The following is a 17,495-nucleotide window of genomic DNA, read 5'->3' as shown; positions in this document are numbered from 1 at the left end:
TAATCCTCTGGCAATCAGGATTAAGTCATCAAAGTCTTAATTCTTCTCATTCAAACTATTCCAACTTTATTTTTCAGTATTTTTCAGTCGTTCCTCTCATATAACCATCTTGTACAACACGGTGCATATGCTTTCCACCATAGCAAAGGCTAGATTACACCAACTGGTTCTACGAAAACCAATTACTAAATTATTGAATTACTAAAGTGTGCAAATGTATATGAGTGTGGGTATAACTGAGTAAAGAGTACTTCAATTCTTGCCTCTGACTGCCCTGCTCTTTGCCTGCCTGCTGTGCTGCTATTGGCTAAACTGATAATTCACACAGAAGCACACAGGCAAAGCACATGAGTCCTCCTGATAGGTATGGGAGGATGCCGTTACCAATATTGGGGATGTAATGGAAATATTACATAACTGGTAGTGTAAAAAACTAAAACTTTCTGCTCTCTGGAAGTAAAGTAATATGAGTAATGCAAAGTGCCCAACTTGGGCCAGTAATGCCACTGAGAGAGAACTGCAAGGGTCCCGGGATGGAGCCTTGAGGGACACCAAACCTCACTCTAAGGGAGGAAGATTATTTATTTGTTTGGATGTATAAATTCCACTTTAACAGACTGATAAAGATTGAACCAGGGAGGTACAGGTCTACAAAGTCCAATTTCACTTTCAACGCAATCTAAAAGTACATAGAGATAATGGTATAAATGAGATAAATGAATTGTGATGAATCCAGATAGAATGGGTTCATGAAGTTTATATTTCCAAAATCTATCAGTTGGTGGTTACTTTTTCAAGTAATTTTGAAATGAAGAAGTGAGTCAGATTGAGTCTATAATTCTTCAGGTCATTTGGTTTAAGGCTGCTTTGTTTAAAAGGGGATTGATTTGCATTTGTTTTTCCTGCAACGTTGTTTCTGAGCTCTGGGAGTCTCTGTATACCAGGGTGCAAGTATTTTTCTGAGTGCATTTCTTATTTCTAATGGCGAGAACACAATCAATGGAGCTCTTCAGGCTGCAGCATTGAATCCAATCTGTGAACGTGTTCAGTGAGATAAAATTTAAGTATTCATTTACTGAGGAAAGTGAGTCTGGTAAATGAAAAGGTTTGAGTATTGACAAGGCCTGATTGTTTGCAGATTTAACTTCAAAGATAATCAAAGAGTATTCAAGGACCAAGAGATTCAACTGAGCTCCTGACTAAGTTCTGCAATATCAGCTCAGAGAGAAAGCACCAGGTCGATGGTTATGCATGTGTTCGTGAGGATACAGAGTCAAATTTATGCAAATAAAATGCATTTAAAAAAGCATTTAGCCGTGGATCTGCTTCACTGTCAAGGTGTCAAGATTACCCTAAAATATTTTAACACCGTTAAAAAAACAGCTATTGGTGATTTGAATTAGATTTCTGGGCCCATTTTGTTGTTTTGTGGTGTATTTGTCCTGTGGGTAACTGGCCAAATGTAAACAACATAATGTCACATTGAGATATTTCCAGCAGCTACAATGAAATCTGATGGCAGAAAATGTTTCAGCTATTAGAACACCAACAATAAACGCTAAGTTTTGGTGTCAATCACAGTTCTTTCTAGAGCCGCCATTTTGCACCGACGTTCATCATACAGGGAGAAATCCATCATATAAGAGGCAGAGAGACCAATTTCCCTGACAGTAGATATGATATTATAATACATAGACCACAATGTGATTCGACCACAAGATATGTTGTGTTTTGAATAAGGAGCGGAGCCACGATCACACACACACGGCGCAGTATGTTACAAAAACATTTTTAAGCCCATACACCCACCTTTAACTGAAAGGTCTATCTATCTAACAGTGTAAGATTATCCGAGGGTGGATTTTTCTTTGAAATTCACCAACCACAGAGGCTTTATCTGATGACACTGTAAGGTCGGATAGGAAGTCACCAAATTCTGTGAGGAAATGTGGCATATATCCTCTGGGTCTAGCTGCCCATGTATAATGGATTTGTCTGCACTCTTTGTCATAATTTCCAGATCAGTCCAGACTGCAGTTTGCCCTCACTTCATTTTGTTCTGCTCGGCTTTCCAAGCATTGAGTAACTGCTGGCTATCAGATGTCAACATCCATCTCCTTGTACCCATAAACCCTTGTGTTTTGGGGATGTTTCCTGCCATTGGTTCTGATTACATTCTCACTCCTAACAAACCGCACTGCAGTTCTCTGGGAAGAGGATTATGACTTTGCATTTTTAGGTGTCTCTGTGCCGTTATTTGGTGCCACCTGAATTCGAATGTCAGCGTTCTCACCTGAACGAACAAACTGAACTACAGGAGTAAACGCACCAGAGTCCGAGAATAAACCCCTCCAAACGTGTGTGTTGTGAACTAAGTCTAGTCTAAATTGACTGTGAGCCAATCTAACCAAATTTCTGCCCCTGAGGATCAACCCAGTGACCCTTTCTAAGCAATTACAGGAGGTCATGTTGCAGCAGAAAAGGAGGCTAAACGGACTAATTATAATCTCATGAGGGCTAAGCGGTATAGTGTGGTTGTGGATGGGTGGGGTGGGACGAGGAGCATTGTTGGCCGAAGGGTCAATCACTGAAGATTAACTCATCAGGCTGTGCAGAAAGACACAAAGTCAAACAAAGATATTGCCTTTTTCAACGACCCAAGGGATCTATCCAATCAATATCCACAGACTTCTACTGATATGATTTCTTTTTGCCAATTTACTTTTATATGACACTATTAAAGGGTTTTTCCAACAAATGACCTGTTGGTCTGTGGACTGCAGCATATTAGGTGAAACCCATGAGACTCGGCCTTTGTGAATTATCTGATTCACAAAACTAATCTCTACAGTATGTGTGTGTTTGCATGTGCGTGTGTATACATGATTTGCTATCTGTGTGAGAACCAGTTTGAGTTTTAGACATATATGTGAAGTGAGATTATTTTCATCACTTCTTCGAGGGGTTAGTTTAGGATTAGGACTTGGATTTAGGGTTAAGATTATAATTAGCATTAGGTTTAGGGTGAGGGTTACAGTTCGGCATGTAGTGGTGAGGGTTAAAGTTCACTGGAGGGGCCTCACAAGTGTAGTAATACAAACGTGTGTGTGTGTGTGTGTACATATGCACATGCAGATATATGTGTGTGAAGAAGAGTCCACAGTGGAGTGAAATAGAAAGTGCTAAGACATTCAAGAAAGCTTTGGGAGAAAATACCATTTTTCACTCATCTATAATTTCTGTTTCTTCTTTGACCAAATGTTCTGATGAAGTTTGACAACAAGGATACATTCTGTGCATTATATTGTAATGCAGCTCTCTTACTTTGTTTATAATACAACATTTGTGAGGAAGTAACCAGGCTCCCATCAAATATCACTGATTATTGAACCCCAATAAAATGTAATTTTTGTCCTATTCTTTGTTTTTAGTGAAATCATTTGTTTTTACATTGTTTATCAAGGAGATTTAACTCATTAAGCATTAGAAAATTAGTATTTTAAGTTGTATTATGTTCTAATGCCTACTGACCTTTTACTTAACGTTTCAATCCAGGGGGAATTGCTTTACAGGTGGAGTTTGAATTCTTTGAATGTGACAGGGAAATTGTATAAGGTCATGAAATTCTCATAGGATATCTTGGTTCTATCATCAAATAAGTTTAAAATGAAACCAAAAAAAAAACTATAATCCCTCACTGCAAACTCTGGAATGTCGCTGTTGTTGAGTGAAATCCTCCTTGTTCCTTTCAGGCAACGTCTTACATATTTGGCAGCAAGTGAAGCATAAGTAGCGTTGTGTCAGTGTGTTCAAAGGAAGAATATACTTTGTGTTGGAAGTGATAGCTGTAGACTTTTATTTTACATATTGCTGTTGCCAGATAAAACCTTGTATCTCCATAATTTCAACTTTTCAGGAACTAAGAAAAGCATGCAGCCTTGCTTTACTAGCCTTGTTGTACATTTAATAGAATAATGAAATTAAAACCAAACCAAAATTAAGAGTTACAAGGTTTCCACCCAACACCACACTTTTATACAATCTGTACCCTAAGGGGACCTTGCCCAGAATCACAATAATGAAGCCCTGAACCAGCCTATGGACAATGTATTAGACTATATGAGTGTGATGAAGGAAATAAGCCAAAGTGTGAATTGAGGTGCTGAGCTGCTGTGTGTTTCTATATGTCACTCTTCATAAACAGCAAAATACATCACAGCAGCCATAGCTTGCTCTTTCTGGTTTTGGAGCAGAGTATCTAAGTAATCTTCATAATCTACTTTGAAAGAATTTGATCCCAATGAAAAAAAAAAAAAGCTTGGAAAAAAAAAAGAATGTGCTCATCAAAACGAGCCGGGGTCACACGGTCCCGCAGCAGACACACAAGCAGCCAGGAGGCCAGCACACGCAGTCCCTGCAGCGTCCATCTGACCAAACAAGAGGATTTCGGCCCAGACAGCAGACGAGGGCCTTCCCCTGGGGGCGGCCATGTTTCCCAGAGAGAGCGAGAGGGAGGAGGGCAGTCGACAACAGAGAGAGAAGTGAGGTGTACTGCATGCCTGTCGAGCAGACTGGAGTTTTAGTTACAAATATCTCTCTGATTTCTCTGGAGTCACAAATAATCTCACTGATTGAGTTAAACCTCAGTGGGCGGAGCCAAACAACCGCAGTTTTTAAATTAGCCAATGGCAAAGAAGGAACTCTGGTCAAAATAGAAAAAAATATATAAATGGCAATGACTTCTTTTTTTATTCCTTCATGACCATGGCATTCATGATGTTGAAGGTCAGCAGCTAGCTAACTAGCTTACCTAGATAGCTGTAGGCTAGTATGGCTAGTTTGAACTTGAAGGTCAGCTAGCTAACTAGCTAACCTAGATCAGTGGTTCTCAACCTGGGGGTCGGGACCCCTCAGGGGGTCGCAAGATCATTGTGGGGGGTCGCAAGATGATTTATGGAATAGGAAAAAAGCATATTTCTACTATAAAAATATATTATTATGTCTAATTTTTGCTTCTTTTCTTGTAAAATACTGAATAGTTTTCAGCCTTACAGCCTCCTCTGATGATAAATCTAATGAAACAACCTGAAAAGGGAAAATGGTCCTTTGGCTGAACTCTGCACACACACGCAAGGAGACATGGCTTCATTTTAAGGGGTCATGAGCCAAAAAGGTTGAGAACCGCTGACCTAGATAACTTAGTATGGCTTGATTGTATTTTTTCAGTTGGCAGCAGAGTGCTAGGCTTCATAATATTAGCTTCCTTGTCTCTTACCTTTTGCCTTTTTGTTTCAGTCTAACGTTACTTAGCTGGAAAAGCTGTAGTACTTTGGCTCCGCCCACTGAGGTTTAACTCAACCAATCAGATTATTTCTGCCTCTGGGAAATGTTTGTATGACTAAAACTCCAGTCTGTGCCTGTCGCACTGCAGCTGGGCTCAGACCCCGGACGCACACTTGCCCTCCTTATGGGAGGTTTGCCTTCTCTGTATTTATGTTCAGCTGAAGCTTTATTTTTTTCTTTTGAGGGGGTTTCAAGTTGTTTATGTTTTTCTAGCATTGCAAAAGACCGAAAAATATATTGCAGAGGATTTGCTGCTTCCAGGCACAGGTGTGTTTTGTGATGGGATGTGTATGTGAGATAGCTTTAAGGGAAATACCAGCGTTACAGCATTTTCCCTTGCCTCTATCACTCTGCTACTTCACATGTGCCAAGACTCTTATTCAATACCCACAACATGCTGAAAATGTACAACTGAAAATTAAACGCTTTGAAATACTTTGCTATTCCATTAACAGACTTCCCCATCAATAGAAAGCCATAATCCATGTTTAGGAGCAAATCAGTGTCCATTTTGCACTAATTTGCTGAGCTTGGCACCACAATTGGTACTGACCTATGACATAACCAGTACATAACCTTATCCCACATGATGACATGACAGCTATGTAATGGGAAATTGTTAATAGACAATGTAAAATGGAATGTGAAAAGTACAAATTTATGTATACAAAATCTAAGATGTACAAAGAAGGAAATGAGCCATTTAATGTCTAGCCACACTAATTGGACTGCATATGCTCTCTGTTTGTATTGTAAAGCCATTTCTCTGCTCACTCCATTAACAACTTAATTCCATGACAGTACTTTACATAACATCAACAGCATTTACGCTACTTTACCCCTATGAAACGGCCGTGTTGACTGTAAACGAAACGTCAATGCTCCGGTTCTCCTGCCAACATAGTCGCATTTTCCTTGAATGGAGAATTACCACTGAGGCTGTAAACAAACCAAGGTTTGTAAGATTTCTTATGTTTCCTCACCTCAGCCTGACTCCACTGGGTTTTTCAGGAATGGAGAATGGTTATTTTCCCCTTTGACACACATATATTTTAGTATTATACAACGGGGTTTCCAGGGCCGAAGGGTCATGAAAGTCACTCAACACACAAATGGCCATGAAAGTCTTCAAGTTAGAAAACGAAAAACACCCAAAATTTCAGTTTTGTGGTTTTTACACAGACACGTTACATTCTTGATATACTGCTGCTGGAATGTTCCACTCCCCAAGAGAAAAAGGTTCTGAATATCCTGTAATATTAATCCAGGATAGATGCATTTCCCTCTATAATGACTTGTAAATCCATTTGCAAAGGATATGGAGCCCCAGACTGATGAATCTGAATGCAAATGTGAAGACATGGAGCAGCCATACAGGGTTGGATTTGAAGGGGAATAGGCAATAGAAAAATGAAACAAAAACTGTCCCCACACACTCAATCACTTCCTCATACAGTTCTAATAGACATGAAGCATAGTCAGGGGAGCAGCTGATCTCTGATGCAGAAAAAAGGACAAAAAAGTGTTCTTCCTTTGTTACTGTGGCCATCACAGCACTTAGTAGACACACAGTAGACAAGTCAGGGATGTATCGCTAATGTATGATCACTCTTCAACAAACAAAGACACAGTTGAGCTCTCGTTAAACGCTAAAAAATGATTTTTCTCTCACCTCTGCTTTTTGCCACGGCCAAATTCAGCCAGGACAACGGGAGATAAGACACTTCACCTCTCTATACCTGAGCACCATGAAACTTCATCATGATGGGATAAAAGCCATTTTACATTTATAACAGTGCTGCATGGACACACCTTGACAAACTGAGCCACCATCGAAAATTGAATTATAACTACAAATCTTGACACCTCAGCTGCAATTTTAATCTCAGTTATATGCAAATGACTTTTGATAACATCACATGACGGGAGAACTTAGTTTTGGATTCTTCGTCTCTTAGTTTGCATGGACTGCATGCTGCCATACAGTGATGTATATATAACAATATATATATATATATAGTTCACCCTAAAACAACACATAATCTAGCATGTTACAGTAAAGCACATTGTTGTATACAAAATTCTGCTGTGTAATTATGTAATAAACTATAAGCTGTGTGTGCTGATGGTGAAGTTACTGATGTTAACTAGCCAACACTACTGTATTCTATATAGAAGAGATTAAGGCAACTAGGGAGCCAGGGAGCTGAAATAATATTCAAATAAACTGATGATTAATTAGGTCTGTATGTCTTCGCCATGCATGCACCATGGTACCGTGCAGAAATCATGTTGTTTCACAGGAACAGGGTTAAACGGCCCTAATGCCAATGCATCATTCGAGCCCTCTGGTTTCCGACTGTTATATTGTCACTGTGCGTCTGAAATGATGTTCTCCTGATCTGGAATACATTTTTCTCAGCTGCAAGCCGTTTTCTTCACCACAGCAGTTCACCTCTGTAATGATGCAGCAGTTTAGGCCTGCATCTCCTCACAGGGCAGAGGAAGCAAACACCCAGACTCACATTTACTGATTATGGGTGGATTTTAATCTCACAAATACAAACAACAAACTTCCCAAAAATGAGTGAAATGCCGAAACATAGAGGGCACATTTCTGGATCACATATCCAGCACAATAAAGGAATCACATCACACCATCTCCCGTTCCCTCCTTGACCACTTTGACCAGGCTCTCATCCAACTTATCCCCACATACAAGCAGCAGTTTAAAAAGGCTAATCCTGTCAAACGAAGTGTGAGGAAACGGATTGGCAAGGCCGTAGAGTAACTGCAAAAACTGTTTACACACAACAGGTTGGAATATTTTCCCCAATAACACCCAAAGGCTCGATGGCTACGCAGACACAGTCACTTCACACACCAGCTTCTGTGAGAACAACCACAAACTCTGGTTTACCTCTGAACTCAAAGCACTTTGAAACCAGGACCAATGGAAGAAGTCCAGAATCTGTCAGGAAAAGGAAATTAGACCTACAGCTATCCACTCTGTAGAAGCATCAGCAGGGTCGTTCACACTCTCCAGGAAAGTATTGATTCGGTTCTACACAGACTGGTGTCTATGAGCATAGTGCTGCTGGTGAAAACTACTTCAGCCTTCAAACCATTCTGTAATTACTGCATGGAGCAAAATATAAAAAAAATATATATAGTAAACTTCAGTGGAACATAAGGTGTTCGTGAAGAAATGCAAAAATGTGGGACAAAAGAAGGGGAGCCAACACAGAAAAGGATTGATTATATAAAAAGCCTATATTTTCTGGGCATATCTGGGATAAACATGAATTTAAAAAGTGTTTCGACCTCGTAGGGTCAAACAGAACCAAGTGACATGATTTCTTATATAGATAAACACAAGAAGCAACCAATTAATGTCAATTTATAATCATTTGACCCAATTACAATCAATTAGTCAAAATTTGGCGTCACATTTGGTGTACACAAAAAAATAAACATATTACAAAAAAGGTGTATAATCAGTTTTGTTGTTTAAACTTGGATATACCAAAGCATCAAATTTAAAAATCCAATGAGTTTCTCTCTTTTAACAACTTGCCCGCTCTAATGGATTATTCATTCTGTCATTACTGTCAGCCTAAAGTCTTACTAGGAGAGTCAGGGTAAGAAAAAACAGTAGTAGCTGTATAAGAATTAGTAACACTGCTCTTCAGATTACACTGCTGCTCTGTTTCCCTCTCTAAACAGCTAGCAACATGATATGACAGGATGAAACACTGGCATGACATCAAGAATCACTCCTTCAGCCGCTCTGCAGGCTCATCACACACCAATTCACCCCCAAGTTACTTAATGCCACCAGCTTCAGATTGTGATCAAGGATCAAAACCACAAAGCGCAAATCTGTAAAGTTACAACCTTTGCGCAACATGCATGGCCAAAGTCAGCGGGCAGGACAGCTTACCCAGATGAGCTGACTGTAATCTATTCTCTGGAAGACAAGCCGCTGAGTCAGCACAAATGCAGTTCAGGAGTAACTGGGTCCTCTTGTCACTTCATATGTAAGCGAGCATGTGTGCGTTCTCCAGAAACGACAGCAGCCTGCCTCATTTTTGGATTTGATTTCAAGGAAGGACATTTTAAGCCCTATTCACACGGGACAAGTGGGGACTTCATGTAATTAATGAATTACCCCCCCCCCCTCTCATTCGAATTGCACAGGATTTAATATTATCTGGGGACTTCTGTCGTCACCAAAAGAGACAGATGATCTCTGCAGTTATTACAAGACCACTGGACGTCCGCAGGTATTGTTACTGCGAATATGGCTTTAGTCACATGTTCATTCAAAAGAAAAAAACGCTGACATCAAGAAAGAGTTGGGCTTTGGCTCGGCTTGAAGTCCCCATCACCCCACGTAACCTCTCTGTCTCTTTCTCAAGTTTCCCTCGAACCGGCCGAACCTCTTTGTCCGAGCGCACTTTACATCTCATGAAGCTCCAGCCAACCAAGAACGCATGCATGCACAAACACACACACACACAGATACAGTTACACTCACATGTCCAGCCAAGCAGACAGGCACAGAAACACACACACACACACACACACACACACGCACGCTCCACTCAGAGACTTGTATCATCGGCGAGTACAGTCGTATCAGAACAGCTATTACTTCCACACAGAAAATTCACTCTGCTCTGTCGAAACACACTCGTCACCCAGAGGCGCACGCACAGCTCTTCCCGGTGACTAAGTGGACTCAGCAAGTCCCCCCGGGGTCACGGGGCGACACAAGGGGGCGTTTTTTTCTGCAAAAGGAGAGAACGGGTTAGCAGCAGTCGGCGGCGGCGACAGACAGGCCCTAATCCGCCCTGACACGGCGCCCGTCAGAACTTACTGAGGGGTTTGAGGATGCTGTTGCTGGCCTCATCATTGTTTTCCGCGTCCGACTTGTCAGAGACGTTCTCCGTCAACCTCTCCTTTCTGTCCTTGTGGCCGGCTCTCCGGCGGTGGCGTCTCCGGCGGCGGTAGCTCTTGGGCACATGCACGCCGATGTAAACGGTGTGGTGACCTGCCAGGGGGAAAAGGACAGAGCAACAGCAGCATTAACACTCCGAGTTTCTGTCACAAATGTGGCTCTAAACAACAGATTCAGATATTTGAAAAAGCAGTAGAGCCGTCTCCATTTATTGCACTGTTTCTTGTGCCCCCGGTGGACACCCCTCTTAGTAGGTGGGAGATTAGCATGTTGGCCTTCTGCTCTTTCCTGGCCAGGAGACTGATATTGTTTAAATGGAAAGACCCTATTCCACTGACATATAGTCATGGGATCAGGGAAGTCATGTACCATCTTAAATTGGAGAAGATTAGATATACTGTCAGAGGGTCTACTAGGACATTCCATACTATTTGGCAGCCTTTCTTAACCTTTGTTGACGATATGGAAGCTGACAACATGATAATGTAACCAATTTTTCTGTCATTTCATTCTATTTGTGTTATTTATTTTCCTTTTATGGATGTCTGGCTATGTATAGTGTTTATATGTGTTTGTCTGGTATTTGGGGGGGGGGGGATTCGATTAAGTTTCCTTTTCTTTTTCTGGTGGACCTGTTTGGACCTATGATATAATGTGAAAAATTACAATAAAAAGACCCTGATCCAAAAAAACAAAAACAAATTCAGACTGCTATGCTGCAAGTTATGCAAGCATCCTTTGAGACACTGAATTTCACACCTGATTGTCTATCCAGAAGTGCAAAACTAGGGCCATAAACATCTTTAAAAAAAAGTGCTACAGAATGCGTGCAACATATAACCTTAACCCAATATTGACCGCTTTTCAATTTCAGTTAAACGGGGGAACATTTTCCCGTGGCCCAGAATAGAACCAAAGGAGAGCCGGCGCAGCAGAGCGGGGCTGTGGAGGTTGCAGTACACTGTCAGAATAAATATTTGGACCGAAAAAAGAAGTAGCAGGTAGCAGTGAAGACTCTGCGGCAGCTCGCATGACGACACAGCTGTTCCGCACGGGTCGGCGCAGCACCCACAGGACCTGCAGCTTCACATGCAGCCGACTGGTTTAGGGTCAATAACGACAGGCAGACTGGACTGTTTGGGGATAACATATCCCCAAACAGTTGGACAATACTTGGAATACTTGATAAAGTATTTGGTAGGGCTATTTTTTTTATTTATTACGAATGTTATTGACTTATTACTTTGTAAGTGTCGGATTTCAGATGGAATTTTATCTAGTCATACACATTTGTTACATTAGCCTACATTTTTTGGTAACACTTTACAATGAGTCACTTAGTTAAGTTAATTAACAGTTAACTAATGTGTCTGGTAATCATTTACTAATGGTGTTCATGTTAACTAAGGTTTTAATTTATACATTGTTTAATTGTCATCTTTATAAACTATTAAATAATGTATAAATGAATACCTTAGTTAACATGAACACCATTAGTAAATTACACATTAGTTAACTGTTAATTAAGGGTTAGTTAATGCTTACTAAGCATTAACTAACCCTTAACTTAGTTTTACCCTTTTTTTTTTTTTACAAAATGCATTGTATCATATCACAAACACATCTTTTACAGTCACTATAAAAGTCACAAAATATATACAATACTAACACAAGATTCTGCAACTGAAATAACGTATCAATTAAAATATACATCTGTCAGTATCTGACAAAATGATAAAATGCAGCTTTTTGTGATTCAGACCAAATATTATGTTTGTTTGTTTTGTTTGTTTGTTTGTTTGCTGTCTCTCTACTGGTGCTTTACAAAAATTCCATCTTTCCCTCTTGGAACGCTAAGTGATATTTTTCAAACTTTGAGGTAGGAAGCATCCCAATTTAGAAGTGCCTTGAATGCAACTGGAGTTGTGCGTTCGGCTCCAACACACAGAACTAGCTGAGAAATAAATGTACAGTGATGCTAGCTGTGGATACTGACAACATGCAGCAGACTGCCTGATAGATACATGTGAGGTTGGTATAACTGTGTGGGCTGTTTGGACACTGTAAAGATGACAGGAGAAGAAGAAGAAGAAGAAGAAGAAGAAGAAGAAGAAGAAGAAGACAGAGAAGAACTGGGTCCCAGCAAGAAACGACAAAATCTGATCATTGGTTTGGGAGAATTTCAAGCTTTAACAATAAAGTCGACTTTAAATCTCTGATCAATTTTAAAGATACGTATTTGTCTTGTGTTGGAGGCAGTAGCTCATCTTCTCTAACCACAATCACAGGTGTAGATTTGGGGGGGGAGACAGGCGGACACATTCTCCTAAAGATGAACTGTACCCCCCAATTATTTCTGCCTCAAACACACACACACACTGTATTTTGACTCACTCTGCGTTTTCAGAGGCAAAGCTGAGTTTTACCGAAGCGTATTTTGTGATTGGCTTTGGTCAGAAGCACAAACCCCTTTCTTAACTGTTTGAATTAACGTCTTTGAAGGCATTTCAACAAAAAACATTAGACCCTCATAGACTTTATTCCCACTTTATTCAATCATTTTGCACTTATGTCCACCCGGAACAGCAAGTAACAAGTTTGATCCAAAGTGTGACCCTTCAAAGTTGAAATGAAACCTACGCTTTTGACCATAACTCTCTTTTTTTTCTTGTGTCTTCTTCTTTTATATTTACGGTTTATTGGTGGAGTATTTGACACACATTCTGTAACTAGTTAGTATTTATACTGGAACTGTAAATCCAGTTAACATGAAACCTCTGCATGTCCTGATGGTCAACATTTCAGCATTGTTTATTTCTCTGTTCTGAGCAGACGAAGGCTACAAAGAGCAAACTCTCAGAGGAAACATCAACAGCTCTCCTTGAACAAAGGCTCTGTACGATTAGTGTCAAGCGATGGCCTTTGGAGCGGAGTCTGGGTAACGCTGAGCCAAGCACTGCACATGACCCAACCAGGAAGTGGCCGAACCCCTCAAAACAACAGACAATGATCTCTCTTTAAGGACAACGGCGCTCATTATTCACTCGTGTAACAATGCCTTGTGTTTTGGGGGTTCATCTAAATTCACCGACACCGACAGTTCAGCGTTTCTGAGCATCAAGAGACGAGGCAAAAGCAAAAAGGATGAAGAGAAACTTGAGACCTAAATCAGAGGAAATGTTTGATGTTGTTACTTTTAAACCGATATACTGAGCTGATATTGGCCTTTTATTAAATATTTAATATCAGCCCAGTCATGTGTTCCACTGTTGATATGATGGAGGTTCCTCTTTGAAAAAAAAAAAAAAACAACTTTTACTTCAGTCAGTTATTAATTTGACCATGTTTTTCCCTGTGGCATGATGCAGGGTTGGTGACAGAGAGACAGACAGAGAGAGAGAGAGAGAGAGAGAGAGAGGGACAGAGAGAGAGAGAAAGCGAAAGAAAGAGAGTAAGAGAGAGAAAGAGAGAGAGAGACTCTTATCCCTGAAATGTCCTTAATTTCTCATTACATAAACTATCCATTAAAAATAACATAGTTTTTTTATGTCTTTTATGCATGGTTTACAGGGTTATTAATTAGTTATTAATCTCCCTGAATTTTACATTAAATTAGAAAGTAAGCAGTCAAACTTTAAGGGGGTGTTTACGGTGGTTTTGATGGGGTTTCCTCCATTTAATGACTCCCTTAATTAATTTTAAGGGGATTTTGCATTAATTAAGGGGGTGAATTCATGTAAATGTGAGGCTATTTTAAGGGATTACTGGTTGGTAGAGGAGAGAGAGACAGACTGAAGCCAGACAGACTGAGGCCAGACAGACAGAGACGGGGACAGAGACAGGAACAGAGACAGAGACAGGGACAGAGACAGAGACAGAGACAGGGACAGGGACAGAGACAGAGACAGAGACAGAGACAGGGACAGGGACAGGGACAGGGACAGAGCGGTTGTACAGAAAACAGACATGCAGCTGAAGCCAGAACCAGCATCGCCCACACCAAGTCGCTTTTGGTTCAACAAAAGATGGCACACCTCCCATGTTTATGTGAAAACATAAAAACACAAGATCAATCGTACACGGCTGAGGCTCTGCCGGCAAAGACAACAAACACAGGAATCATCCACTGTAGGAAACTAAGCTCTAAGTTGCTTTAAGTTCAGCTGGGAAGGTGACAGCAGATTAAACTGAAGATCAGATCAGTGAATAAACAGCATGTCGCATTTGTGGACAGATGCAGTGTCAGGTCATAATATCTTCAAACCACAATATGCATACAAATTAAACATTAGTTTAAATTAGGGTTTGACCTGTAGGGCCCGAAGGCCAATACTGATATGTTTTTCAGTTTCATGCCAAAAAATTACAATTATGTTTCCCCCATGATTTTCTTCTTGTCTCGGAAACATTTAGACCATCATGGGACAATAAAACTCTCCACTGAATCCCAGACTAATGAAACTCTTTTAGTGTCAGCAGCTCCTGTAGGCAGGATGACCCACCACACCGATTCAATGGTAGAGAAACTCTGGGATAGATTACTCCCTTTAAGTGAATAATTAATTAACACATACTGTATATATAGTATATATTGAACAGATAAATAAATACATAACATGTGCAAAGGAAATAGAATGTCATTTCTGGTTTTACATTTCTGCTTTTTTTCTGGCCAATTTTTGCTCCAATATACAGTATCAGTCTAAGTCTATTTCAAATATGCTGTATTTCAACAATATGCAGTCTAACTAATGTATGGCAATATCAAAACCTTGTAATATCATTAAGGGAGAAAACAGTCAATCTAATAAATCCAGTCTGGTATGACTGCCGTTTGGAGCTGCTCCATTGTAAATGAATGGGAGATTTAGGACACCTGGATTCATTGTTTTGGAGCTTTAAAACAATGTGGTTTATTTTATATTGTAGTGCTACCAGTTCTGAGCCCAAACAAATCTAATATCAGCAGAAAACCATGCTTGTCACTGTCACCTCTCAAAGTTTGCCAATTCTGTGTTTCCTCTGTATTCAGCATTGTAATGTAGTCTTACTATCTTACCAAATGTTTTAGTTTAGAAGAATTATGATTATAAAAGACATTTTCTGCACTACAACCTCAACTTGAAGCATAACATTACAGAGGAAACACTGCAATTCAATGTTAATGTAGCTGTGGATTTGTATGGCATTACATATCCTCTTTCCCTTCTTGCAATGGGGAAACAGTAATGAATTTTAAGAAATGCAAACTTAAGTGTCTTATGGAACAGGAACAGCATACATAAAGGCCCAAAATCAGTGGTATTGCCTTTTACAATGTTCGGAAAACATACATGTTCATGTGCTTTATATGAGTACATGAAAAGTGATATACTGATACTGCTTACACTGGTTTATTTAGTATCATTAAGGTGAATGGCAGATCCACCATGCAGCCAGTGGGCCTGACAACACGGCCTGTAAGCAGATGGCAGGGCAGCGGCAATAAAAAGAGAATGAATGAGAGAAAAACAGAGAGACAGACAGAGAGAGAGAGAAAGAGAGACAGAAAGAGAGTAGAGATATCTGGGGCTGATAGAGGAACGATAAAGAAGAGCGTGACAAGGAGCGCACAGACTGGACGACAACAAGAGAGGAGGCGAGAGAGTGAGGACAGAGAGAGAGAGCGTGATGTACGAGAAGGAAGAGAAGGAACAAGAAACGGAGTCAAGGAGCCGGAAAGGAAGATTTGCACACTGCCAGTGCAGCTTTGTGAGCGACTTCCTCTTCTCTCTTTGTGCGGCAGAGGAACTTCTTTTTGCAGTTGCCCGTAAGCGCAGAAGACTGAATGAAATGAAATGCTTGTGTTTGCTGGGAGGTTTGTTTAGCTCGCTAGATTGCTGAGCAGAAGCAACGCCACCGCCAGTTTCCCCAGAAACCGAGGCAGTGGGACCAGCCCAGACCAGCGGGGGGTTGGGGGGGGGGGGTAGGGGGGGAGGGGGAGGGAGAGGGGGATGGGGAGGGGGGGGGGGGCTAGGGGTGGCAGCGTGCCACGCAGCACCCACTGCATGCTAATGCTGCAGGGCTAGAAAGGCTTGTTGTCATTACTCATCATTGTATTCATTTATCTATGAATCAGCATAAAAAGACAGTGGGAAAAATCTGTTCCCAGTGGGTCAGAGAACATCCAATAGAAAAGATGGGAAACTGTATAACGCACAATTTTATTGATCTATTTTATTGTTTTATCTGTATTTTTAACTATTATCTTTATGTATCCTTAACTGTAATTTATTAACTTAGAATTTATTAACTATGATTTATTAACGTATTATCATCTTATTATAACTTATTTATTAACTTATTTTATTTTGTTAATTTTAATGTGAAGCGCATTGCATTTGTTGCATGAAATGTTCTATATAAACAAAGCTTAATTTGATTTGATGATTATTACTCTTCCCATTCAATGATGACTCAGTGGGAAAAGGCAATATGTCAGATAGTAACTCCAACCCTTGAGTTTATCACAGTACAATTACTTAGCTATTTAGATATCACAGAAATATAAATATTTATTGAACCAATGAACGCATGTAAGCCTAGCACAATCGTATTAGGGTGTAACATGAAAGTAATCTAACAAGTAGTGTAACTAATTACTTTTCTCAGGGAGTAATAAGGAAAGTAATTCGTTACTTTTAAGAAAAATACCAAGTAATGTGTAGTTTATTACTTTTTTCCAGTAACGACCCCAACACTGGTCGTTACAATCAGATGATGGTTTCATTCAGGTCACATCAGTGTTTTGGCATGATGGGTCTGGACGATGTGTACAGTAGTTTGTTTTTACCTCATAAGAAAGATTAGTCAAGAGTTTAAGAGTTCAAGAAATAGCCAAAGGTCACATACTGCATGTTGTCCCTTGACAATTTGTAATTTGTATTCGTCTTGAGCATTATCAGTGTCTCTGACGCAGCGTTCAGATTCCAGACATTTTGCTGGAGAAGCTTAAAGGGTATTGGAGAGAAAACACAAGCTAATCAGCGTCAACAAAGATAATTTGGCCATTGGAAAAAACGGCCAAATCTCCGTCTCACCGACTTTTCTATCTTGTACAAAGTGAGAAATGTCAAGCTGTCTCATCTCTTTTTTTTGTTTTTTAATCAGTCGTTCTTGCAGTCTGCTGTGAGTCTCAGAGCAGATTTAC

General features: G+C 40.2%; 1 protein-coding gene across 1 annotated transcript in view; it reads right to left on the bottom strand.

The window, feature by feature from the left end:
* The window catches only part of LOC139640897 (electrogenic sodium bicarbonate cotransporter 1-like), a gene marked incomplete at its 3' end in the record, with an annotated part of 69,152 nt that overhangs the window by 42,077 nt on the left and 9,580 nt on the right, over positions 1–17,495 (bottom strand). Inside the window, exon 4 of the mRNA XM_071515088.1 lies at positions 10,226–10,399. Within this exon, the coding sequence (XP_071371189.1) occupies positions 10,226–10,399 (174 nt within the window). The remainder of the gene's footprint in view (positions 1–10,225; positions 10,400–17,495) is intronic.

This window comes from Centroberyx affinis, unplaced genomic scaffold (genome assembly GCF_046629955.1).
Source record: "Centroberyx affinis isolate AG114_WGS23_722 - 3 ecotype Tasmania unplaced genomic scaffold, CSIRO-AGI_Caff_v1 ptg000303l_1, whole genome shotgun sequence".
Taxonomy (NCBI): Eukaryota; Metazoa; Chordata; class Actinopteri; order Beryciformes; family Berycidae; genus Centroberyx; species Centroberyx affinis.
Note: the sequence above shows the minus strand (reverse complement) of the source record. Positions and strands in the feature narration are given on the sequence as shown.